Source organism: Trachurus trachurus, assembly GCF_905171665.1.
Source record: "Trachurus trachurus genome assembly, chromosome: 10".
NCBI lineage: Eukaryota > Metazoa > Chordata > Actinopteri > Carangiformes > Carangidae > Trachurus > Trachurus trachurus.
The window spans coordinates 20,489,707-20,515,379 of NC_139894.1; the positions used below are offsets into that span (position 1 = coordinate 20,489,707).

General features: G+C 43.9%; 3 protein-coding genes across 4 annotated transcripts in view; 1 reads left to right on the top strand and 2 right to left on the bottom strand.

Annotated features, from left to right (window-relative positions):
• Nucleotides 1–12,126, bottom strand: part of ndst1a (N-deacetylase/N-sulfotransferase (heparan glucosaminyl) 1a) — a 39,966-nt gene extending 27,840 nt beyond the window's left edge. The window contains exon 1 of the mRNA XM_083981305.1: nucleotides 11,909–12,126. The gene's annotated coding sequence lies outside the window, so the exon portion shown is untranslated. The remainder of the gene's footprint in view (nucleotides 1–11,908) is intronic.
• Nucleotides 12,127–14,044: 1,918 nt separating this feature from the next.
• On the top strand, nucleotides 14,045–19,825 carry rbm22 (RNA binding motif protein 22). Its single transcript, XM_083980196.1, has 11 exons — nucleotides 14,045–14,138; nucleotides 15,435–15,488; nucleotides 15,596–15,625; nucleotides 16,233–16,365; nucleotides 16,490–16,590; nucleotides 17,226–17,398; nucleotides 17,604–17,804; nucleotides 17,966–18,130; nucleotides 18,604–18,692; nucleotides 18,989–19,117; nucleotides 19,346–19,825. Exons 1-11 carry the CDS (start codon nucleotides 14,085–14,087, stop codon nucleotides 19,498–19,500), a joined length of 1,284 nt encoding a protein of 427 aa, XP_083836322.1. The 5' UTR covers nucleotides 14,045–14,084; the 3' UTR covers nucleotides 19,501–19,825.
• Nucleotides 19,826–20,116: 291 nt separating this feature from the next.
• LOC310992185 (myozenin-2) lies at nucleotides 20,117–24,985 on the bottom strand. Of its 2 annotated transcripts, none has more exons than XM_083980198.1 (6): nucleotides 24,776–24,985; nucleotides 24,167–24,267; nucleotides 23,005–23,168; nucleotides 22,363–22,444; nucleotides 21,497–21,680; nucleotides 20,117–20,656 (listed from the first exon to the last, which is right to left on the bottom strand). In XM_083980198.1, exons 2-6 carry the CDS (start codon nucleotides 24,252–24,254, stop codon nucleotides 20,473–20,475), a joined length of 702 nt encoding a protein of 233 aa, XP_083836324.1. In that variant the 5' UTR covers nucleotides 24,255–24,267; nucleotides 24,776–24,985; the 3' UTR covers nucleotides 20,117–20,472. The 2 variants fall into 2 exon arrangements, with proteins under 2 accessions (XP_083836324.1, XP_083836323.1); XM_083980197.1 differs by having other exon boundaries at nucleotides 22,291–22,444.
• Nucleotides 24,986–25,673: the final 688 nt, after the last annotated feature.

Consider the following 25,673-nt stretch of genomic DNA (forward strand, 5'->3'; position numbering starts at 1 on the left):
ATCAGTCAAACCTACTAACAGCTTTCCTCTGGGGAGGACCAAGTCCAAAACAGCATTATTATACCAGTAGGCCATTTGCTATGTGTGCAACTTCAAATTACTTTAATTTCACACTCACCAAGATGGTGATTTGTGGAGTGGGTAAAATGTCAGACGGTAATGAATGTTGAGGTTTTCCCCAGTTTTCCCTTGTCACAAAGTGAATGCTGTCATTTGGACTTTCAAAATAACATGTCACGTATTCAACAGAGGTTTCTTTCAAAGTATTTTTTTTTAGCAGCCATTCAATCAATAAGAAAACTTTCAAAAGCGGAAAAAGCGATTTTCTTTAGTTTTTCTTATACTTATTATTATGCACTACTTCTCATTTCAGCCCCCGCCCCCTGCATACTGACGTGTATACAAGTCTCTAATTAGCTGTGTTGTATCCCTTGATGACTCCGCCATTTCCTCTCACTGGGAAGATTAACCACCACAACACAAATATCAGCCTCCACATCAACACAATTAGGGTGAAGAGTGAAATGTGAGGCATGTTGTCACAGTGCGTCTCCCCCGGCTGGCAAAAACACAAAGGGGGGACTTGGAGGCCGCCGTGTCTGCAGGTTGGGGAGGCGCAGAGCAGGTGTATTTCACGAGGCAGACTGCCCACATGGGACGCGGTAAGAACTTGTCCCACATAACACAGTATGTCCAGGTTTATTGTTGGAAGTAGAAGTTGTGAAAAAAAAAAAAAAAAAAGGAGCTCAAAGGCCACGTTCAATTAAAGACAGCCTCCTGTTTTTATCACTTGGCTTGATTATTAGGACGTTGAACAATTATTAAACATCTAATCTTGCGTCTAAAAAGAGATTAATTTGCTGTGTCCTTGATCTAAATTATTATCTAAATATTTAACTTCATTAATGCAAAATGTTCCTTTCATTTTGCCACGTTTTGATAACCTTTGCAGGAGTATATGAATCTTTCTGTCTGGTGAAGTTGAGACCTTTATGCTGATTAGATTAGTCAGACAGTAAAACTCCAACATCATTAGGAAAAAGCTAAGTAACACTGACATGAATGGGATGAGGATATGATTTTACCCCGTCAGGTTTAGAGGTAGCAGTCTATGAAATCCTCATGAAACCCGCCTCAGTGCTGAGCCCATACACCACCAGTATTTGACTTAACATTCAGTGATGAGTTTTTAAGGCGAACATCAAATCAAGTCAATCCCCTCGACGACAACCAAGTTCTCCCCGAGCTGTCACAGGAGGCTGAAACTTTAGAAAGTCAGGAGACAGAGGCATGCATACAGTTTGACATGGAGCTCGCTGAAGACAATCCATTGTTTGAAATTGTTTCCAGATGCTCTGTACTCTAAGCTGTTGCATTTTCTGGCCATGAGTTGTCATTCCTTCAGTCAGCTCTGGAGCTTCCCTATGAATTCTCGTCAGCCAAGCCACCACCCAGTGCATCCTCAGTGAGCAAGTGAACTTCTTGTCCTCTCCTCTCTTACAAGAAATCTTTGAACAACTCCTGGAAATTATTTTATGCCGAGAATACAACAGTGCTCCGAAACACAGACTAAGAAAAACTCAGAATTCCCTATGGTCCTCATCCTGTTTAATAAACAGCTTGTTTATGCCAAGAATACATTTCCAGAAGAACACTGAGTATTTGTCATTTCATGGAATATTCTGGTTCTGGCAGGTTTATCTTCAAAACTGCATATGAGGCTTAGAAAATGAAATCCACCATAATCAACCTGAAATATTACAAAACATGACCAGTTGTACTAATGATGTCATTAATCAAAAAGGCACAATTTGTCATTTGAATGTAAACCCGAGGGTAGCAGCAACACAACCATTAAACTACAACAGACAGTTTCACCTGTTCGTTGTGCAGATGCTGTTTTTTTTCCAAATGAAGGACATGTACTACACCTGCTGTTACAGTTGACAATCACTGTTTTTGATTTTGCTTGTCTTTGTCACATACGATAGTAAATTAAATTGTAGGAATTTTGAACTGTTGATTGATATCTAGTTACATCACAATATAAATCAAATCACAATTTTTGTCAAGCTTAACATTTTTCTCTGTCATGAGTGAGATTTGAAGATATCAGAGGTTTTTTTTTTATTTATTTAAATATTTATTTTATGTGAACATGACAGATGCACTGAAGAACATTATACAACTGTTTTAGATAAGTAAAACAGGCATTATAAATACAGTATATATTAGGCCTATGTAGCTATATAAAATAAATAAATATAATAGGTATTATAATAAAAATAAATGCATTCATTCATCTTACAATCAGGAGCCATTTAAACATCACACTTTTCAATATACATTATACCACAAAATATCAAGTGTATTTGATATATCGCCCACCCCTAGGTGCAGGCATCATGTTGGGGTCTGGGAACATGTTTTGAAACATTTAATGGCTCAAATACTTCAATTAATTTAAAAAGATCATCTTCAGATTGAGAAATACTTCAATAATTATCTACTGCAGCCATGATTCTATGTATTTTTATCACAGTTGCTACAAACCTAATTTTCTTGTTTTCATTTAGATGGTTAAAAATCCAATTATGTACACCTGTGATACCTGCTATGTATATTTTCACAAGAAAAGTAGTAACCGGGTCTCTTATAAAATACATGGTCAGGTTGACAGAAAGAGATGCCACGGTGACAGCACTAAATCCTGCCGTGTGCTGTGATGCTCACAAAAATATCTGGATATCTGGATCTGCCTTCAGAAGTTGTTGTTGCTGGATCCGTGTCTGATGTTTCCATTTAAACCTTCAGACCACCTAAAGGCTCCCTGGCAGGGAAAACTCTCTTTCACTGTGCGAAGAATACACGCGGACAGGAAGACAGAGATATCCTCACGATCCGATATGCTGTCAACCGACATTAGAGCACAGAGCAGATATTTACAGCTTTCTGGAAACATCTGTAGGCTCACAGAGGACTGTCAGGCAGGCAGGGTAAACAACATGCTTACTAGCATCTCACACCCCCATGCTAACCAGGCCTGTCAATCACATGAATCAAGCTTGAGGCTGCGATTCAGACGTGGATGAAAGAAGACTGCTCCATCAGCCCCATGAGTGAAAAAATGTGGCAATTTATTGCAAAACGCAGAAGAGTTTAAGACGCAAGGATTCACACAGACACACAACAAATGCTCAGCTAATTGAGATGTTTTGCTCCAAGAACTTCAGCTGATCATTTACTGATAGCTTGAACAGCAAGTTCAAAAACATGTAACAGGAAAAAAAAGAAAAAGAAAGGGAGGAAGGGTGGGGGGGGGGGATCTGTCACTGAACAGAAGCGCACTGAGCAGTGCAGAGAAGAAAGCACGCAAAGTGGCAAACAAGAGAGCGAGAACAGAGGAAATCTAACAAAAGACAACAGAACATAGACGGAACAGAGTCGAGCCCAGCACAACACTCCAGAACAGGCTGTAATTGTGTTGTGCAGGACTGACCCCAGCGCATCCCAGCAGGCATTGCATGATGAATGGGCCTGGCGATGACTACATCCCACATCCCCTCCACCCCCTCCTCACATGCTCTTTTCTCTGACTCTCTTTTCTGTCGCCACTATTAGCCCTCCTTCTGTCCCTCCCTTCGCTCCCCTCCTTTCCCCAAAACCACACTATTCAGCTGCTGCCATCCCACAAGATTAATTTGCATGCAGTGCACTTAGTCCTCGTATTGTGCTCTGACACAATGACATATTACAGTGCACAGCACACCTATTAAACATATAGTCTAGCTTGAGGGACGATGCTTTTTTTTTTTCCTTGCGAGATGGTTATGATAGAGCTACAAATGTGTAGCGCGAGAGGCGTTAGGGTACAGCTTGATTGGTTACGAACACAGGGCCGACTCTGACACACAAGTCGCAGCGGAATCATTACAGGAACAGTTAGATAACCTCGATTAATGATTCACTAGACCTTAACTAATAAACTGGGTCAGATTGTGTTAGCGGTGGTAGCAAGAGCAGAGAGACCTTCAGGTTAGGCTGTGGGAGAACGAATCACGGCAGTGAGAGCAACACGGGAGGGGGAGAGAGCAAGAAAAAGAAAATTAAAGTGAGGGAAAAAAGCGATAGAGGTGTTGGTGTTACTCCACTATAGACCCTGAGGAAAGAGACAGTAATGCATGGGAAATGGGCTTTTTCCTCCAGCTTTCTTTGCTCCCGTCGTCCTTCTGCTGTTCTGTCGCGGCCATGTCCAAGGGGAGCAAAAAAATAGGGAGACCAAATTTAATTTGCTTCACCGTCTCTAGCCACCCCTCCCTGTGCCTTGGGGGCAAAAGAAATGGATTCTGGAATTTGAAAAGATGAAATAAAGAAATAAAAACAGGACACTCAGGAGAAGGCGTTGGAGACAATAGCACAGAGGGTGGTGGAGAGAAATGAGAGCAGAGTTTGAGGGAAGCAGAGCGGGGAGAGGGGAGGCAGGAAGCTGGGAGAGTGTTATGTGGGCCAGATATTAACTGTATGGTTATCATAAACCAGCTCAGAGGCCGGGCCATCTGGAGGGGCCACGGGGGTTACTCAAACAATCAGATCAGGGTGCAGATAAGAGCCACTGCTGCCAGAACAACGTCCAAACGCGGAGGTAGCGGAGGGGTTAACAACCCATTACCTCACCATGCCGCGCTCTCTGGGGGGAGACACAGTATGGGGTTGCGGTAGCGGTGTGCGAGTCTTCCTCAGAGCCCAGAGCAACACCTTTGGGCTCTGACTCAACAAAGGGGAGCTCAGCGGAGTGACATCAGCAAAGAGATGAAGCCTGTGAGGAGGAGGCAAGTGGGAGACGAGGGTGTAGGGGACAGAGACCGGGGAGGCTGTGGACTGTGTGGGAGTCACATTACTCCCTTCCAGCTCTTCTTTACCTGTCACACGAGCACTTTGAGGACTCGACAATAAAGCCGGAGCCTTGACGACTTCAAACGCCTGCTTTGCTGGGGTAGATCAGAGGCAACAGATGGATAAAGGGAAGAATAAAGGAAGAGAGGGGAAACTAAAAAGCATCGAGCTTGCTCAATGTGTAGCCTCGACACAATGTTGAGGGATGTCTTGAATTTCATTAACAGATTCTTGACTCAGACTCATCCACGGCTCAGTCCCACAGTGGAAGAGAGAGGAGGAAAAAGGAGGTGTGGGTGGGTGGGTGGGGGTTCCACCCCGGCCCATTGAGAACCAATGAGCTCTGGTCGAGCTACAGCAGAGAGTTGGGGGCCATTATGGAGAGAAAACAAACACAGACCACTGGCCAGGCACACAAAGCGTGGCCCAGACACCTGTGTCCCATTCACCAAACATATCCGGCCACTTAACACTTCACAGAGGGGGTAGGGTGTTGTTTGTATTTGCAGGCTTGCGCACCCCACTATGGCTCCTTTAGTTTAGCTTCTTTTACCCAAACAACCCTCCGAGACGAGTCCTGTCTGTTTGGACCAAACGCCAGCGGCTGTAGCGCGTCTCCGCTGAGAGCAGCCAGCCGTTACACCACCTGACCGTCGCAACTGACCCCGTTCAAAAGCTGCAAACCCACCCCTCCGGATAAAAACTATTCAAAAAAAAAACTGGCAAAACAAAGATCATTCATCCTGCTGTCACTGCGCAGTCTCCAGCCGCCCCCCTCCTGTCAAGGTGCCCCAGCTGCGTGTGGACTGACCTCCACGTTGCCAACACCTGTCCTGCGCAGACGGGGGACAGACACGCACAAACACACACACACACACACACACACACCCTCGCTTCCCTACCACCCAGGATGGATGAGAGACAGCAGGCTGGGGCAGACACGGCACCGCCTCGGATCAGTGGAGGGCTACACTTGGAGCTGCCAGAAGCTAAACCTCGGGTCGGCACCATTACAATTCTTTCCACCTCAACGACTCAAAATGGAAAAGAGGTATGCCATCAGCTGTGGTCAGTTTGCTACGGTGGATTCTAAATGCCCCGATACAATTTAATGAATTGAAATGGAGATGACCCACAGCCCTGGCGGTGCGCTCATAGTTTCCACCCAAAGATTAAGCTTTGATAGCGGGGCTGAGCTGTTTAGATGTAGTGGAGGACGTTCGCATGCCACAATGCTTTGTTTGCAGAGAAGCCAAATGCGCTCACAGATGGGAGCCGACTGGACACCAGATGACTTGATGTGGTGTGGTGGCGTGGTCTGGTCTGCTCCGCTCTGGGGCCGAGAGGCAGGGGAGAGAGGGAAAAAAGAGAACAGGGACACCAGATGCCCTGCTAAAGTTTACCCAGACCTGTTGTCCTGGTGGAATGCCATAATGCTCCGGCCCGGTCTGCTCTCGAGCATCAGGAGGACAGTGAACAGAGACAGCGTGTCACGGGCGTGCCTGTGTTTTTATGGCACATGCACTCTTGTCCCGGATAACAACAGTCTCTATCGTCACAGGCCAACAAAGGAAAGCCGAAACCTCTGCGCGACCTTGTCGGCTCCTCGCTTTCTTTGCGATATCTCCGCCGATCGTGACATGTGCTGTAAACACAACCGCTGGCTGGTAAACATAAAGCATGGGTTTCTTGACAGCATCAGGTCGCAGCTGTGATCTTGTTTAGGCATCGTGAAGAACAGTCAAACAGCGAAAGCAAAGACAACTGTTAGTGACATAAGGACAAAGGCCACATGCTTCGTTGTCAATGAATAGATGGAACTTCTACAAAAGGCCTTTTACATTAAGAGGCTATTGGGGTGCTTTTGTAATCTATAACATAATACAAAAACAGTTGTTAATTATGTAGACTACATTTTATAAAAACGCATAATCTTCACCACTTCTCTTAAACAGTAAGAAATGGTCATTATTCAAACTGAACGTTCAGGTGCACCTAATAAACTGTAAGGTGCATATGAGATACTCATGACATAAACACTACGGTAGTCATAATGGACCTCAATAAAAACAACATAATGATTTGAATCTTTTTTTCTACATATAAATATATGCATGTTAGGAAAGTAGTTTAAGCATAACATGCACTGAAAAACATGAAATAAGCAAAGCCTCTGATTCCATTGATGCTTAAAATTGGAACATGCAAAACTGAGAAATTTGTACTTCAACACAATGAGGCTCTTTCGCACTTTCATACACAACAATACTCGTATACAACTCGCACGAGTGTGGGTGCACACAGTTCTCCAGCCAGTCCCAGCTGAGACAACCAGACAAGTAGGTAAACTTACAGAACCCACCCCCCACCCCCTTGACACACCCCCACCACCTGTCTGCCCTCCATTGCTCTTCTCAGAAAGCTTTTAGCACCCAGCCTTATGTCCAGTGATGTCAGGCTAATGTCTAACATTTCTACAGACTGACAATAACATTTCCACACACACACTGGCAGAGCAGCCATCATCGCTGATTTACTGTTATAGTGCAAAACTTTTGCCTTCAATAGAAAATGCTCAGAAATCCTCCGTTTAAATAACTTTGCACGTCTCAATGCTACACAAAAGGCAGCAAACACACACATCTCTTGCCTCTGACACTGAAAAAAAGAAAGGCTTCTGAATGGCTAAATGGACAAAGGAGGAGAGAAAAAAAATCTAAATCATATCCAATGACTGATAGCACTTATGATGAGGACGGGGGTTAGAATATCCTGCAGTGAAGTGGTGCGTTCCCATTACTGCATCTCTCCATCTCTGAAAATGGCTTCATTAGCAGACCAGTGCCGAGAGCTCCCTCGCCGAGTGTATGAACGTGCTGTACCCAGAGGGTCCGCCAGAATGGCTGAGGTGAAGTCCATTAAGACCCGACAGCTTGTTTTTTGACCACTAAATAAAACAGGGTATTTTTTCTGTGTCGGAGGGTATAAATAGCCTTTAGCTTCAGAGCTGGGGGACGGAAATTTCTCTGGGCCTGAAAACTCTGCTTTAAAAGAAGAAAAATTAAAAACACACAGATGGGGGATTGGTAACACTTGTATCATCGCGAGGTGTTGACCCGAGGCTCAGGCAAAATTTGTTTAGTCAAAATGTCAGGCTATTCTCATGAAACCATTTGTATAGAAAACAGCTTCGTGTCATAACCTGCCTAAAAAGTAGATTAACCTGATCTAATGACATTTTGGTTATTCATCATAAGCCAATTATGTGCCCATCCTAATTCAGAATAACTTCCACTGAAGGCCTCATCAGAGCACAATGGAGTATAATGTCCCAAATACACCTGAGGGTTTTCCTACTGCACTGTTTAGGATCAGTGTCGCCTATATGGATGCAGATGCCTGTTTCTGAATTGTTGCAAAGGGAGGTGGTGGGGGGTGCGGGGTGGGATAAGAGGAAGATCTGTAAAAACCAGGCTGTCTTCTCCAGGGGGGATAAATCCATATCCCACATAACCTGTCCCGCTCTTCTGGCATATTTCCCGATCCCTCAGGCAACCAGAGCTGGCTACCTCTGAGCCTATGACATCGCTCTTACTTTCCCAGCACTTACGCTCCAATCATGTGTCACCTGATGAAACGCTACACCCCAGCCACCATTATTCGTCTGGATACACGAGCCTCTGGAATGTATCGGATTCCTGCCTCCGGGGATAAGCACCTTGGAAACACGGTCCCTACCTCCACAGGCTAGCTTCTCCGGCTCCCCCCACCCTCTCTCTCTCTCTCTCTCTACGTCTATCTTTCCATTCAGCAGAATTCCACCGGAGGCCTGCTTGATTTACACTGCATCATTGCCCATCTAACACGTGCTCACATTTTTGACCTACACTTCGCGATGGATGGACGTGTGAGGGACAGTTTGGAGTTTGGGGACCTGTCCAGTTTTCCAGCTGCCTGCTTTAAATGCCTTCATGTCACAGTCCCAGCTAAAGCGTAAACATTACAATGAACACTATCCTTTGTACAACGGGTCACAGGCAGCACCCTCAGTAGCTGAGAGTAAGCACTAGAGCTTAACCAGAAATTCAAATTAGAAAACCACTTTGTCCTTTAGTGGACCAGTGTACGACAACCACTCTGCACCTATCTCCCCTCTCCAGAGAGCAACAGTTACACCTTACAGTACTCCAGCCTGTAGCATTGAGTATCTCTGAGTCACTGGCCGGCGTAATTCAGTCTTGGGAATTATGACAGTGGAAAATCATTTCCCTGGGCCGGGGGATAGGAGGCCATGGCTAATCGTTCAGTAATCTGATCTGCCTGCATACTGTAGCATTCAGCCGGGCCGTTAGCCTAGCCAGCCAGTCACACATGTGGACACCCCCGGTGCCTGCCAACTATCTGATGGAGGCTAGCACTATTCAAAAACAACTCTCCAGGTTTTCCCGAGGATTACAGATGCTATCGGATCATTTGCTAATACTCGCTTGTGCTGTGCGGTTTGAAATGTATTTACTCTGCTCCTGCTCTCCAATACCCCTCACGAAAAGCACAGCCTAAGCCAAAAAATGCCACAGCCACATTCCAGGCAGAAAAAGGCGCCTCAATACAAACTCAATACTTTGCAGGCTGTGATGATACAATCTGCCTTGTGCATTCTGGCATATTAATGTAAAAAAAAAAAACTGACATAACAGGAAAACAAACAAGTGTGTCTATCAAACTGCACCATATTTTTGGGGTATACTAGAGTCCCGTATCGAGTGGAGCCAGTGGTGTTGTAGTAGTAGCCTACAGCAGAATGAAGAAGAACCATAGGGAGCAGTACTGGGGCACAAAGCGTTGCTTATACCCAGCAGAGAGGGTTGGGGGGCTTGAGTTTTGGAAAGATGCCTGGCCTCAGCCCCACTCTAAAGAGAGGTCTGCCCTCACACACACACACCGAGTGTGGCTACAACGGGCACTGACATGGAAAAATACAAGAGCTGGCATGTTTTGGGGCACTGCAGCTCCCTCCAGCCACCTTATCTTGCATTAAATGTGATCGTATACTTACTGCAGTACAATTAAATTTACGTCCTCCTCTATGCAGAGATAAGCCGCGATAAAACAGTCAACGGCGTGATTGACAACAGGCAACGCTCTCCTTGCCATTCCCCATTCGAGCCTAAAATTTCATACGATGCATTGTCTGTGATCATGTCTCATTCTGATGAATGGCCAAACGCTGCTCAGTGACATGATCTGTCATATACGGTGGCTCCAACAGTATTTTATCATCCTCCACATAGGCATTGTAACCCAGCCGCAGCATTTCGCAGGCATATCTAAGTGAAGAGATGCTGATATATGATCAAATGGCTGCGGCAGCAGTGGCAGCCTTCATCAGCTGAAAGCGCTAGATCACAGCATGTTTGGCAGCCGGTGGGAGCAGTCAGATGGAGGGTTAGAACAACCAGACAAACAGTTGGCACGGATAAACAGAACGCAACTTAAGGTTCAGCTCGCCACCAATTTGACAAACAAATGACAGCAACCACACACACTCTCTTTTTTATCTAATTACAAGGAATAAGCCATTTTTTTGTGAATGCAGGGTGAAACATGTGATAAACAACACAGCAAAAAATAAAAAATAAAATAGAATAAGAGAAGAACCGGTGGGAGAAATCTCATGATACATAAAAGCAGAGGAGAATAACACTTTTCAGTTATAGGAATGTCTTCTGCAGCCGGGGTAAAATGCAGGGAAAGTCCTTATGACTTTGCCAAATACATTCTGAGTGTGAGTCATTCTTCTCTGGTAATCTCTTACTCGCATAGGCGCACGCTTGCATGCGTGTACACCCCAAGGCAATAGATTCAGGCAGGTCCGGACTGCTCCCTTCTTCTATAGACCAACTCAAGTGTTTATAACATTTAATAGATATTAATAGATCTCACAAAGCAGCCTCATTATGTAGAAAGCACACTGCATGGTTGGTGCTGTGTGCAACAGCCACTAAGCTACATATAAACAACATATTAAAAACTACTCAAACTGAATGCATCTGCAGGAGGAAGCCTCCAAAACGAACTGGACACTGTTGTGGAAAAATAAAACTCTGCATTATCTTATTGTTTATGAGTTATGGCTGAGGGAGAGGATGTTTGGAGGAAGAAATCAGTGCTGACCAGCATGCAGAGGATTCCTACATAATGAATCATCTGTCATAACCCAGCAAGTCATCACCGCTCATAATTAACCCCGATTCTCCCCATGAAATCATTTAGACTAATTAAGTAATGTTAGGTAAAAATGGTTGCATTCCTGTGGCAGTCCATTGTCCACCTCTGTCATGTGCAGTGCAGTTAGATTAGGTGGCAGGCAGTCGTATCGACCTTTAATTATAATTTGCGTTGAAAAAAAAGAAGAAAATCGTTTGGCCTCATCATCGACCATAGAGACACAGTGGAGCAACATTAGTGGATAAATTGCTACGTTGTTGCCGATTTGTCACAGCTAACTTGGGGCGAGCATTTGATTATAGTCATGCACATCACAGCTGCTGCAAAGTTAGAAAAACAAGTTGCTCGGTTGTCGCTGGTACCGGGCTGCATTAGGGTCCGGCTGGATAAAGGAATGCCGATAATGAAGCCCAGAGCCGGGGCAGCCGGACACAGCTCTATCCCGGGCACAAACTTCGACATGACCCGCAGCAACAACAATAACGCTAGCCTCCTCTCCTCTCCCCCGCTGCCGTGCGGACTGGTAGCTGCAAGCTGCACCGAGCCTCCACTAGCTGCTACATACCGTCCGTGTGCGGGGCTTTATGTTTCCAGCAAGAGGAGGGAGAGAGTCAGGCCGAAAAACTGGCCTCATTCTCCGTCTGCGCCAGACAAGCTGTTCACTATAGCCTGGCCTGGGAGACCGACGGCGGTTGTGTAGCTACCGACAAAAAAAAAAAGAAAAAGAAAAAGAAAAAACGTGCGAAAACACCGCGGCGAGCCTCGCGTTGTGTCGACGTATGCTCACCTTGTCTGGGGTCTAGGTGGGTTTGGGACAACGCGGACCGGCTGGGTTGGATACGGGAGTCGAGCACCGTGGGCGCATGTCGTCGTAGTCGTCGTCCTCCTCGTCCTCGTCGTGTCGGGTTTGTTGCTGCTGTCGGCCGTGATGTGGAAGCGGCGGCGGCACAGGCAGCGGACTCGGCTGGGAGAGATCTGGAAATCTGAGAATGCCTCTCTCCTCTCTCTCTGCGGCTCTGTGCACCCGCAGTGGCCCATAACTGTCGACAGGAGGCGCCAGCGCAGCACCTTTTTTTTTTTTTTTTTTTTTGTCTCTGATATGCGCATACATGCATATACACAACTCCTCAAAGAAATCAGTGTGCGATCATATTTCTGCAGGGGCTTATCTGCAGCCGTGCTCTTCAGCAGCGAGATTACAGTGGCCGTGTTGTTGTGCTGTGTGTTATTATTTCAATCGGAATTTAATTGCGCCTCTATGTTGGTATAATCCTGAAAGTTTTATTCATTTTATTTATTTATTTATTTATTTAATGATTCCTGTTTCTTAGCTACAGGGGCTCAGGGGTAGTCGTGATGATTTTGATTAGTCACCACATCATGCAGATTACACAATGTGAGCTCATGTGAAATTAGATTTTTCTTTAACCAGTTTTGCATCAGTGGTTTTATAAATTGAATCAGTTTCCAAATTTAAAATATCACTCCAATATTCCTCTAAGAAATAGCCTATTATTATTCATAGTAGTAGTAGTACTTAATCTAGTGGCCTTATAATACTCATACTCAATACTCACTACTCTGGAGACATGTAATTTTCCTACTGGGCTAGATTTTTATTCAACATATCTTGAACATATATCTAATGAAAAATCTGAATAATAACTTTACTACAGGTCTATTTCTGGTGCTGATTATTGCAACAAAGACACATAAATACAGTAATTATAAATGGAAAATATCTCAGCATACCACAGATATCTGAAGCTGACTCTGCTCTACAGTTTATTTGATTGGAGGTCTAAAATGTAAGGCAGCTCTGAGGTAGTGGCACACCTTCATGTCCCCTGACCTTGTGACTCATGAGGTAGTGATTTTGATTACGAAGTAGCTAAATCCAAGACAAAACCGTCCTTCAAAACAGCTTTGGCAGTCTCATCCTCATCACATGATAGAGGAGACAGGGTCACACGACTCATTAAGACAAAGAAGGCAATGCCCAGAAGGTTTACTTTGGTGTCCCACTACTCGCAGAGCAAGACACAGCCTGTGTTTGGCTGTGAGAGAAACATGAGGAGGAGGGGGAAGCCGATACAGACTCCAATTTAACCTTTTCTCATGGAAATATGATCACGGGAGCAACTGTTGATCAATAATCAGTGTCACTTAGCTGATGAGCACGAAGCAACTGATTATGCCACAGTCAAAGCATCTCACTCGGACATTACAGATGATAGAGATGGGTTCATTTTCCACGGAGGAGTAGCCTATACTCTAAAAGCTGTGACTTTCCTTTATGACCCTCTGAATTGTAGCTGATATATTAAAAAGTTGCCAGCTCTTCAGGCCTGTGTTTAATCCCTGTACTTTGACTCCACAACCTCACCCTGACCTTAAATAAACATTAGAGGCTTAATGCCCATCCGTAATCTCAAACATCCTCTGGCCCACTAATTGGTGTTTCACACAGTAAAGACACCCTGACCTGAGTCTGAACAGTTGGGTAGATAAACTGTAAGTGGACTACACAATTGGCTTATACAAGCTCACACACACCAGCCAATCAGTCTGCGTTACACACTCACACTGCAGTGGAAAAAGCACACACACTCTATAAGTAGTTGCACTACCACCACCCACTCTGTTACAAAATCTTATTTTAAATAGCCTGTTAAAATTAAACAATTAAGAAGATGGGCTATAAATAGCCTACACATTTACATCAAACTAATGCATGAGCACACACATCTGTACACATAAGCTGCAGGTGCCAGAGTTAGTTTGCTCTCATTGCTCCTTATTTCCTTGCATGTCTTTTTCTTTATTGGGTTGATTTTGTAGTAGACTAAACCAGAAACTCAATAATCTTGAAATAGGGCGACACCCTTAGGTGAAACGTGGCCCTCTGGCGCGGTGCATTGTGGGCTGACACTTGGGCCGCCGCTTGGCTCTCACTCTGCAAAATGGCGACGTCCCTGGGCTCTAACACGTACAATAGGCAGAACTGGGAAGACGCGGTAAGTACACCTAACAATATAGTGTTCCCAAGAATGAGTGGGACTAAACCACAACACGTTTTTTATTTAGTTCCAGGCGGTGTAATTATCCTAAAACCGACCAGTTTGCTTCTAACATGGCTCGAACGCTAGTTAGCTTCCCGTTAGCTAGTAGTTGGAAGCGTGGTTGCTAACTGCTAGCATGTCGGTGTTAAGCGATATTGTTAACGTGAATTTGTTGGAATATACACAATAGTATCTCCTGGAACTACCAGCATGCGTAGTTTGGGCGATATCATCTCAGATGAGCCATAAAAATAATCGCAACCAGATTAATATTAATGTAATGCTAAGGTTAGCTGTCGAAGCTGAACGTGGCTAGCGCTAGTATGCTAACAACAATAAAACAAAAGTTGCGTCAAGTAACCGACTGATAACTTAAAAACCTAATAAAATCGCCGATCCTACATGCCAGTGTGTCGCGACGTCGTGCTCTCTGGGTTTGGATTAGGTAAATATCTAAAACTAGTTTCTTTTTTATAGTTATGAAGATGCTAATGTAGCTTAGCAGGCACCCACGGAAACGGACCAACCGCGCTTGTTTGATGATCATACAACATTGACAAAATTAAATAACTATGCCTTTCAACTAATGAGAATATTACAGTAACTCTGGTTCGTGTATTAACCCCTTCATATCTGTTCAGTGCACAGAATATTTGCTCGTTCATGAGGGACATTGAATTTTGTCAGTCATCATTTGGCAAATTGACAAGAAGTGGAAACTAGCAAACTCTGGGATTTGTGGAATAAATACCAAATACCAATCGTACTTTCCAGTGAACTGTTTGTATATAAAGCAGTTGGATTTTCAAACTGCTTAAAACCTCTCTACTCTTCTATATAAGGCCACAAATCAGTTTCCCCCATTTAGTCCAGACATAACAGGGACTTTGGCCAATGTTGGTTTTCTCAAGACAGCAGAATATAAACTTTGCAACCTTAGACTACATGGTTTAGCGCTGCTTATATTTAGATGTTTGGATGATGTTGTCAGTGGGATGGATTCAGGTCATTTTCAACTGCTAGCACTTGGACTGAAACAGCATCCTTCAACAGATGGTAAACTAGGAATGAACAAGTCCCATTGCACTTTGTGTATTCACACATTTGACTCCGCCAAGATGCCCACAGTAGAAAGTGAAGCAGAATGAAGACCAATGTGCTGCTTCAGAAACGTGAATCAGTGAACTGATGGATGTGTATCAGACATGGTGCTTGACTTTTTACTAAGTGAACATCCATTTTGTCTTCCAGGATTTCCCAATTCTGTGTCAGACATGTTTAGGAGAAAACCCCTACATCCGTATGGTGAGTGAACGTGATACTGTCATTTTGATAAACTTGAGGGATATTTTCTGTTCTGTTGATTTCAATGAGTCTGCGGATCTTAAATTTGTTCATGCTTTCCTTTCCAGACCAAGGAGAAATATGGGAAAGAATGCAAGGTATGTTTTATCTTACTGTTCCAGATCATTATAATGCCCCACACAATGTAGTTTAACTTGGATACTTAACATTTAAAGACCCACTCCCGTGAAAATCGTGTTTTTTGAGCTTTTCACATGTTCCTGTGGCATTTTTCTGATGTTAGAGGACATAGTAGCAGGGAAAGAAGTGCAAAATTGCATTTCTGAGTTTTTCTGCCTTCAAACTGCTGTGAACCAATGGCAGACGCAAACTGGCAGTTTCAGGGAGACTGGAGCTGGCGTGTCACAGCAGGTATAACAGGTATAGCTCACCTGGTAGAGCAGCTTTCACTGTGAGAAAGGACTATATTCCAGTCTGGGATCGAATCCCAGTGTGGAGTTTTACGCTAAACGCGCTGAATCTGTAATTGTACAATGTCCAGCTGTCAGCAAGCGGGGGGTGGGGTGCATGGAGGTGGCTGGGCGGGTGCAGAGCAGCGCAGTCTCCGCCCACCCTCCAGAGGTGCATTGCTAATGTGCATTGCTAATGAGCTGGTTTTAACATGACCGAAAAGGGTTGCGGGAGTGGGACTTTAACCCCTTGTAAGAAGGTTTATGTATATATTTTTATCCTTTTTCCCACCAGATTTGTGCTCGACCCTTCACTGTGTTCCGCTGGTGTCCAGGGACACGAATGCGTTTCAAGAAGACGGAGGTCTGTCAGACCTGCAGTAAAATGAAGAATGTTTGTCAGACGTGTCTGCTTGACCTGGAGTATGGTGAGTCTCTGGCAATATCCCCTTGTAATATACAAATGTTAATTGGTCTTTGTATAGTTGTTCTAGTTTACAAAGACAAATAGTTATGTGAGTTGACCTCTTGTCCCCCTTTGCATTTTTTCAGGTTTGCCCATCCAGGTCCGAGACACTGGGCTCTCAGTCAAAGATGAGGTTCCAAAGTCGGATGTAAACAAAGAGTACTACACACAGAACATGGAGAGAGAGGTACAGTTGCTGTCTGATGCTGGAAAAAAATGCTTTGTTTTTTGTTTTTATAGTGATTTTCAATTCGCTTTAATATCCAAGTCGAGATTTACAAATGTTATTATTATTTGTCTTTGCTCCTAGTTTTACATTTGTCAATTATATGTGGTGAAATAGAGTGTCAGGGCTGTACATTTACTTTTGTAGATGGTAGCACTGGTGCTAGCAAGTTAAGAATTTTAATAGCACAAAGAACACGTTTTATTGGTGAAATTCATTTGATATTGATCAGAACTGCTGTAGACGGATGGGACAACAGATAATAATATTAGTTTTTCCCACTATTTTTAGACATGATACCAGCGCAGCTCCCTTGCACATGTGCGAGTGGATGCATATTTCTCTTGACACAGAATACATTTTATTAGCAAATGTGAGGAAAATTGTCACACTGTACAGCCCTGAGTGTGATTTGATCACTGTTATTTTTTCCGATGCTGTATGTGTTTATACGGCCCATTGTACATGTGCCAAACAAGTAAAGTAAATATGATACGTACATTAATATCTTTCTTTCCCTACCTTAGGTTTCCTATTTAAATTGTTATTTGTCTATCATTCAGCTCTCATGTCTGTTTGTTCCTCTATGTTCTCAGATAGCCAATTCTGATGGTACGCGAGCAGTGGGCCAGCTCGGTAAAGCCACCAGCTCTAGTGATATGTTGCTGAAGCTAGCCCGAACAACGCCATATTACAAGAGGAACCGGCCGCACATCTGCTCTTTCTGGGTGAAAGGAGAGTGTAAGAGAGGGGAAGAGTGTCCCTACAGGTGAGTAGTCAAACCTGGTTCAGTCAGTGGAGCTGATTGTCAGCTTGATTTACTCTTTTTTTTATATGTGAATTTAATATGTATTTTATGAGTATTTACTACCAAAAGCAAAGCAGAAACCATTGTATTATTATGGGTCATTTTGACAGATTTTTTTTGTTGTGCTGTTAACATTTATTTATCGCGGTTCTCCGTTTTCACACAGGCACGAGAAGCCCACAGATCCTGACGATCCTCTTGCTGACCAGAACATAAAGGACCGTTACTATGGAATCAATGACCCAGTGGCTGACAAGCTGCTGAAGCGGGCCTCAACTATGCCCCGACTGGACCCACCGGAGGACAAGTCCATCACCACCCTCTATATAGGTGGTCTGGGAGATACTGTCACAGATGGAGATCTCAAGTAAGGCTTTCCCTTTTACAACAAGCTATTGCAGAATTTTTGTTATTATTTAGCTATAATAGAATGTAATTGACCATCCAATTACTGTTTTCACTTGTTGTTTTAAATATTTTAATATGCAGGGTTTAGGTTTTATTTGACATTTTTCTGTGCTGTTGCAGGAGTCACTTTTACCAGTTCGGTGAGATTCGCACCATTACCATAGTCCAGAGGCAGCAGTGCGCCTTCATCCAATTTGCCACAAGGCAGGCGGCGGAAATGGCTGCGGAGAAGTCCTTCAACAAACTGATCATTAATGGACGCAGGCTCACTGTCAAGTGGGGAAGGTAAGAAGTTGATTAAGAATGTAGAGCATGAGCACTCAGATGTCTGTTATCAACATCCGGATGCTAAAACCAATAACACAAGCTTGTGCAGCAGTGCATTGGGTGGATGGGACTTAAGCAGTCTCCTGCCGTCTGGTAAAATTTCTGTGCTTCCATACAGCCTCATTAGACGGAGCCACTTGGGAAGGGAGGTGATAATATACAGTGATAATTTTCTTATTAACAACAGGTAGTGCTCGGAAAGCATGTGTGTGTTTTTTTTTTTAACAGCCAGGGGTAGTGTCACCTTCACAATCACTGTCAGCACAGCCTTTAGAGTATTATTGTTGACACTGTACGTTTACCATAGCCAAGAGCTTGACATCTTCTGTTCCAGACACATTTTTGCTGCCGAAAAACACAATTACAGTGCTATTTAAGTGATGCGATCAGTATGGTCAACTTGTGTGTGTGTGTGTGTTTTTCCTCCTAAGGTCTCAGGCAGCAAGAGGAAAGGAGGGCATGAAAGATGGTGTCAGTGAGATGGGTACCAGACTTGATCCTGTACCTGGACTGCCTGGAGGTGAGTCTACAAACACAGCAAGAGTTGTAGTGTGTAAAATATGTGAATTGGAGGGAGAGAGACTGCATAATGACACAGCCATGAGAGACCAGTCTAATCTGATGTAGTATGTAACATGTACTTTTTTCTTTTGTTGAATTATTAATTTATTTGACCACGTTGGTATAATACACGCTGATAACTTTACATACTGAAATGAAAAAACTCTTCTTGCTATTGTGATGTGGACAGAGGCAACACCAGGATTATTATTGATTATTCATTTCCCTAACTTGTGTTTTCTCCTCTCACTATAGCTCTTCCTCCACCACCAGCGTTGGATGAGGAGGCTCCTGCAAACTATTTCAACCTGGACCCTAGCACCTCTCCTGCTGTCATGAACATTGCTTTGCCCCCACCCCCTGGCATCAACCCACCTCCTCCAGGTAAAACTCTAACCTTCATCACACAGGTTCTGCTTACTGCATACATGCATGGTAAAAGGATACATTTGAAATGTAAAAGTGATCTCTTTAATCTTATACCAATGTTTTTACATATTTAGTTTTTGATGTTGATGAGAAGATATTCATTAAATAAGTCAATGATTTCAACACGGTAAATAAAAGGCAGATGCCTAATCCTCTATTTTTTCTTTTCAACTACTCGTTCAGGTTTCGGCCCACCCATGTTTCACCACATGGGTCCCATGGCTCCTCCGATGCCACCTCCAATGAGCATGAGACCTCCTGGTCAAATCCACTATCCATCCCAGGATCCTCAGCGCATGGGGGCCCATGCCGCACATGGCTCACGCCATGGTGATTAGCTGCTAAACTGAAATGCTGTACTGTGATTAGGTTTCATTCTTTCCCTTGAGTCAAACATGGTCAGGTGCTCTCACTTGAGATGCTGCCAGTGAGTGTGAAAGCTGCAGACTACTTCTGGGAGAAATACACTGCATAGAAAAGACAGTAATGTCTTAGAGGATAATGTCAGATTTATTATGCCACCTGCAGTGCAGTGAATGAACTGAAGGAGCACAATCTGTGTATAGAGAGACACAACCTGAATCTTACCAGGTGACTTAGCCACAACTCGCACTCAAAAAGTATCAGAGCAGCATCTAAACAGCAGAGATTAACACAGTAAAAGACATCAAACGTACAAGTACTGACCAATGTGATCAGGGTTGTTTTTAAAGGGCTCCTGTGGTCGGAGCCATTGTACATATAAAAGTGTATACTTTAGGTAAAACTTGTCATTGTCGCATCGTACAAAGTAATTCATGGAGTTAACGTCTGAGGAGGATTTTTAAACCTATTAATTTTCAGTTACATTGATGTTTTTTTTTATTTGACACAATATTCAACAACATAAAGACTTGTTATTGTAAGGCTTTCTTTGTAAGTTGTTTTCACTTGTCATTAAAATGACTCATTTTTGTCATTGGTCATGTCAGAGTTCTTATTATTCAGTTATGTAACACCATGTTACACAATATGAAAAGAGACTGAAATGAGGTGAAGTAAAGTGTCAAATATTGTGACACCTTATGAAAAGAGAAGAAAAACATTTGGTGGGACTGATAAACCTCTGCAGCATTTATCTGATTCCAGCATCCAGAGTTTGCCTCAGCTGCTCAAACCACACAGCAGCAGCATTTTTCTATATCATGCAGGAGTGTGCCCTCCCCCGCCCCCTGCTCCAGTGCCCATTGACTATCGAGGGGACCATCTTTGCAGGAGGAGAGGAGCAAGCACATGTCAGCATTTTAGTCTTAAGTTGTCAGCCCTTTTTTTCATAGTTCATTCGATTCAGGGCTGTAATCAGCTCCCCAGCCCCTGGGTGCTCTGTTGAAGTTGGGTCGTTTGCAGATGCGGTCCAGGGCAATGCTGGGCAAGTTCTGGGATTCCACTGCCTCAAAGCTCATCACTGGTATCACCCTCTTGCTGGCCATAGTGCCCCCAAATGGCCTGGCAGATCTGAGAAAAACAAAGGAAAGTCCTTGCTAAGCAGGCTTAGTGCATTGTTTTATGTTCCTGACAAAACATGAGCCGATGTATTGTGGCCAACACGCCTTCCCGAAAAGGGTGGGGAATCTTATAGACGATGAATGATACCCTGTCAAGTCATACCCGTGACTTAAACTCAAGGTCCTGTGAACAGGAGAGAACCACAGGGGGATTCGGGATAAAACTGGGTGTGTGGTGAACTCAACCTCTCCACTTGTGCTCCGACCATTACTTGAGTTCAGATTTAATTACAGCGTCATAATTTCTTGATCGTCTTAAGGGCGTAAACGGATCCCTCCATTGGGGTACATTTCCAGACTGGCTGGCAGGAATAATTTGAGTGACAATCCTAATTGAGTAAAGTCTCAGTTTATCTTTTCTATATTTTCTATTTCTCCATTTGCCCAAGCTTAACCTTTGTTCTGCCTCACTGGTGTGATGCAATTCCTTGTGTGCCAAGAGAAAGGTGATTCCCTTTCGTGCGCAATCTGTCTTGGTGGGGACATTATAAGCTCGCAGCCCCCACAGTGGATCATCTTTCAAGAGCCAGAGTTCAAAATAGCCATCATGCAGCCACACTCCAAGGAGGTGCAAGCCAGAAGCTGTATTAATTTTCAAACTGTGGAAACATGGAGTGGAGCCGAGGGAGGAGATGATGGTGATGGATAACATGGTTAGGTCATATGTATTTCTATTTCTAGATGGGTGCGTCTCAACGCCTGTGTTTCCAACGGAACAGGATTTAAGGTTCATGATTTATTTGGATGAAACGAGTAGTGACTGGTAGAAGGCAGAAAGAGTCAGGTTTACCTGTTGAAGCATCTGTAGTTGGCAGACTGTAATGTTTGCGGGAGCTCGGGCAGCTGGGTATTGAGAGCATTCTGGAGCTCTTCGTTGTTTCCCAAAGCTTCCCTCCATGGGGAGCAGAAGGGTTTGGGGATTACTGTTGTGTTGAACTTCTCATGAGGAACTCCCCTCAGAGGGCCAGAGTATCCTGACAGAGACAAAAGTCTAATGTCAGTGTGCAAAAATGTCATCCCACTATGGATACAGTGAAAGCTGTGTTTTAAATCCAAAGTAAGCAAAAGCAGGTCTCCTGTGTTGAGAAAAATGGATAATCCTTGGGGTTTGAAACTAATTAAGAAAACCCATTCAATAACTTCAAAAACTGCAAGCTTTAATGCAGCACAGGCAGATCTAATACATACAAATATCTTTGATGTCACTCCCGTCAACAATAGGAAGTACAGTAATTAGATCTCAGTGTGAATCCCTGCTAATAAACAGAGCTTAGCTCACTGTCAGTCAGGCTATAAGCAGTGCCTTCTGTCAGACCAAATACACAACGCCAGTCAGCAAAAGATGCGTATAGATAACTGCTCTTGACAAACTGACAACACTCCTGGCACTGCCAAATCTATGTGCTGAACACATTTCCATATGAAAGATAAACACAGATCAAAGTGGGATGCAGTGCCCATGCATTAGCAAGCACAGCCTTTGTCCAGGCACTAGCCCTGCCCAAGCACAGAAGGTAAACTATTCCTATGGCTCGTGACAGTTTGTTTGCAGCAATCCTTTCATCACTGTGTTTCACCATTTACCTGGGGCGAGGACTTGAGGACTGCCCTTCTTTGCAACAGTCTTCTGTAGGTTCATGACCAGGCTATGCTTACCAGGGATGGAGAAAGCCTGGTTTTCTTTTCCTGTCTGTGGCCCTGGGATGACTTGTGGAGGATGAGTGGCTTCGAGATAGACCTGAAGGAACCAAGTTTGACTTTTGTTAATTTATGAGCTTCACAAATGCTACAAATTCACCTTGTTCAAGGGGCACACCCCCAGTTTTAGACCATGAGTGCAGTGCTATGATATCCCCAGTGGCTTTGATGATGCCATCAGGGTTTTCTCAACTCAAGCTAAAAACCAAAAGTGAGAATATCTCCTGTGCATATTCTGAATTGGAGTTTCCATTAACGTCACCTGTTGTAAGTGACATTGTATTGTTTGTAGTGAATATTCCTGTATGCTTGTGTATTTTGTGTTAACTGGGAGAAACATCAAACGTCATTTTGCAGATGCTTTTATTGTGCTAAGATGTTTTATCTATGTTGATTCTCCAAAGAACTGAGCCTTCAGAGAGGCCGTTGAAGAATCAGACTTCATTGGCTCTTAATTATAGTCCTTTGATATATTGAGCACGACAATAATCTGTTCTTAGGCATTATGCAGATATCCAAAACACAGATTCAGATAGAGTACGTTTATAGTTCAGTGGATGTGAGTCATGGTGTGTTATGTGCCATCTGTTGATTCCTTACATTACTGGTGTCGTAAGCAGCATTGGCAGCGTTCTCCACCGTGTACCTCTCCACCCTCTTCTGTCTCTCCTGAAACATGCGAGAGCCTCGATTAGAGGGAAGGTTCAGCTCCTCCATCATCACATCCTTCGGCACACTGATCTTCTTCCCCAGGTTCAGACCCCCTGGCACAACATGACAGACAAATGCAGAGGATTTAATGAGTGATCGCATTTAATGTCCCTTTGCACGTCTGTGTGCCCCGGGTTTTTGTGCTGTGTCTTTGTTGCTTCAGGTGACTCTAACCCTGCAAAAATACAACATGACATTTTCGTTGTCAGTGCAGAGGCAGTGACAGCAGCAACTTCCAGATATTTGGAAAGAGAAGGAAAGTAACACAGACTAATAAGGACCTTTGGCAAATCTTAATGTCTCCTCTGATCTTCTTGTTTCTGTCAACTTTAAACAGCTGAGGGGGCCTGATATGAAAAAGCCAAATTGTGTGCAGCATCACTAAGTTGGTATCCGAGCAGCTTTTGCTCAGGGTCTCTTCTCATGTTATACCATGGCACAGAGGAGTCTCTGAAATAGCCTCCAGATGATGTCAAGAGGTGTGTAATATTTGTTGTGGTCCAGGGTTGCATGGGTAACTGGGCATATAAATAGGATCTTTGGATGAAAGACTACTGTAAGAGAGCGGATGGCCTTCCTCCTCGCACATGATAAGTGTTCAGAGAAGTCTGGGCATATGCCACCCTTGAGGAGCTGCCTTTGATCGGCCTGTGTATAATTCAGTGGTGGGAGTCACATTTTGCTGAGTTTAGGGGACTCAAAACTTGGTTTCAAAGCCTAGCTGGCGGACAGAACTGGAAAACAAACGGTGCAACTGGGATGGTCCCTGTTGGAATGCTTGGAGAATTTCAACAACACAGTGGCACTCCGGGGATTTGGGTGTAGCACACTCCACGTGTCCCCGGGCGGTGGGCTAAGACACTTTGATGTTTGACTTCATTACATCTGACAGCCCCGGCTGTGATCACACACTTTGGCAGTTGTTGACGCAGTACGTCAGCTAATTTGTGTATCAGTTTACTTCCAAATATTATGTACGCATATGTCGATTGTCTGTGCCAACGTCCTGTCACAGGCTGGAATAAAACCAATGCATCCACAGAGCACTCACCTCCTCTGGCTTCCTTAGCCAGAGCCTTGGCTTGAAACATCCTCTGTTTAGTCATGTCATTTTGGCTGGCCTGCATCATCATCATCATCACTGCAGTGTTTCTGTGATGGACACAAATTTTCATTTTCATAATTATTCAAAGGATTTGTCTAAGGTATAGTATATGTTATGGCATAACTTCAGTTGATAATCTATGTCTTATGATTGAATGGCACGCAAAGTAAAAGGTACACTCCTAGTGTTTCATGTACACCGTAAACCACAAGTACAAATTCAAATATTATAGTCTAGAGTTTCATTAAGGGCACCTCCATTTAGTTAAGTGAATGTGACTTCATTACTCCGGCCATGTGCTCATCCAAGTTATGCCTTTGCTGATATTTTGATTAAATCTCAAATATTAAAATGTGCATTAACCTGTGAATTCAACAGCAGAACCAAAGCAAAGCCACAGCACACCTTTTTGCTTTAAAGCTGTTCGGTTCATTAAAGGACCGAATGTCTTCCACAGCTAACACTCCCTCCAGTCAGACCGTGAGCTGAGCCCTCTGTCACTGCTTATTCTGATGGTGGTTGAAAGCCCTCTCTCCCCCACACCTCAGTCCTTACCTGTGTCTCCTTTTTTATGTGTCGGGTGTTGGAGTGGCTCTGGATGGTTGTGTGGTCGTTCCCGCGCTGGGGCTGGGATGCTTCCACGCTCCGCTCTGACACTCCTCAGCGGCGAAGGGGCAGTCTGTATAAACCTCCCCAGGATGCCTCTGGTGCTTACCTCACTCAGTTTATTTTAGCAGAGGGGCAAGAGAGTGAAAACGGATGAAGGGAGTGTTTGGTAGGAGGGGAGTGGGGGTATAAAGGGGTGATTGAGGGGAAGGGGCATGTATAAAGATTTACATCCTGACCTCAAGGTTCTTTGATAATAAAAATCTGATCCCCTCTGTGTGTGCGCATGCATCCTAACAGCTGCTGTCCAGACAGTGACAGCTATATGAGAGGCCAAACGTGTAACCTCTCCACTGCAAACGTGAACACAAACACAATTTCTATTTCCTCTCTGTCTTTTCTCCCTTCAGTAAAGCCCTTTGTAACTCTGCTGCTATATATAAGTTTCACCCTCCATGTGTTTCCCACAAACAGACAGTTTTACGGGAGAAGCTGTAAAATTGATGAGGTTGCTGCAATCAGGGGTCGCGATTCCGTTTTCCAGTTTAGGGTCAAAGGTTAAATTCTGCAGCAGTTTGCTCCTCTATTATTGATGGTGCGAGACCTTTGACGTCCTTTCCTTGCACACTTCTGTGACTTACAGGTACGGTACATACCCTTTATTTAGCAGTGTAAAAGATTGTAATGAATAACAATAAAATGTCTTTACCAAGGTGTTTTCTTTTTTTCTTTTTTTTTTACAAAACGCTCTGAGACTCCAGTCGTGATTTCAGCATGAGCCCTTTTTTGTGTTACAGCAGAAGTGATGCCCTTTAACTTTATATTTGGTTGCCCTTTTTGAACTCAA

What these genes read in the sequence shown, in the direction of transcription:
- rbm22 (XM_083980196.1), top strand. Translation starts at nt 14,085, where the DNA reads ATGGCGACGTCCCTGGGCTCTAACACGTACAATAGGCAGAACTGGGAA. An exon ending in GTCACAGATGGAGATCTCAA is followed by an intron (nt 17,805 to 17,965) that starts GTAAGGCTTTCC and finishes GTGCTGTTGCAG; the next exon opens with GAGTCACTTTTACCAGTTCG. An exon ending in CATCAACCCACCTCCTCCAG is followed by an intron (nt 19,118 to 19,345) that starts GTAAAACTCTAA and finishes CTACTCGTTCAG; the next exon opens with GTTTCGGCCCACCCATGTTT.
- LOC310992185 (XM_083980197.1), bottom strand. Translation starts at nt 24,254, where the DNA reads ATGATGATGATGATGCAGGCCAGCCAAAATGACATGACTAAACAGAGG. An exon ending in CTGCTTACGACACCAGTAAT is followed by an intron (nt 22,445 to 23,004) that starts GTAAGGAATCAA and finishes TGGTTCCTTCAG; the next exon opens with GTCTATCTCGAAGCCACTCA. An exon ending in AACTACAGATGCTTCAACAG is followed by an intron (nt 20,657 to 21,496) that starts GTAAACCTGACT and finishes TGTTTTTCTCAG; the next exon opens with ATCTGCCAGGCCATTTGGGG.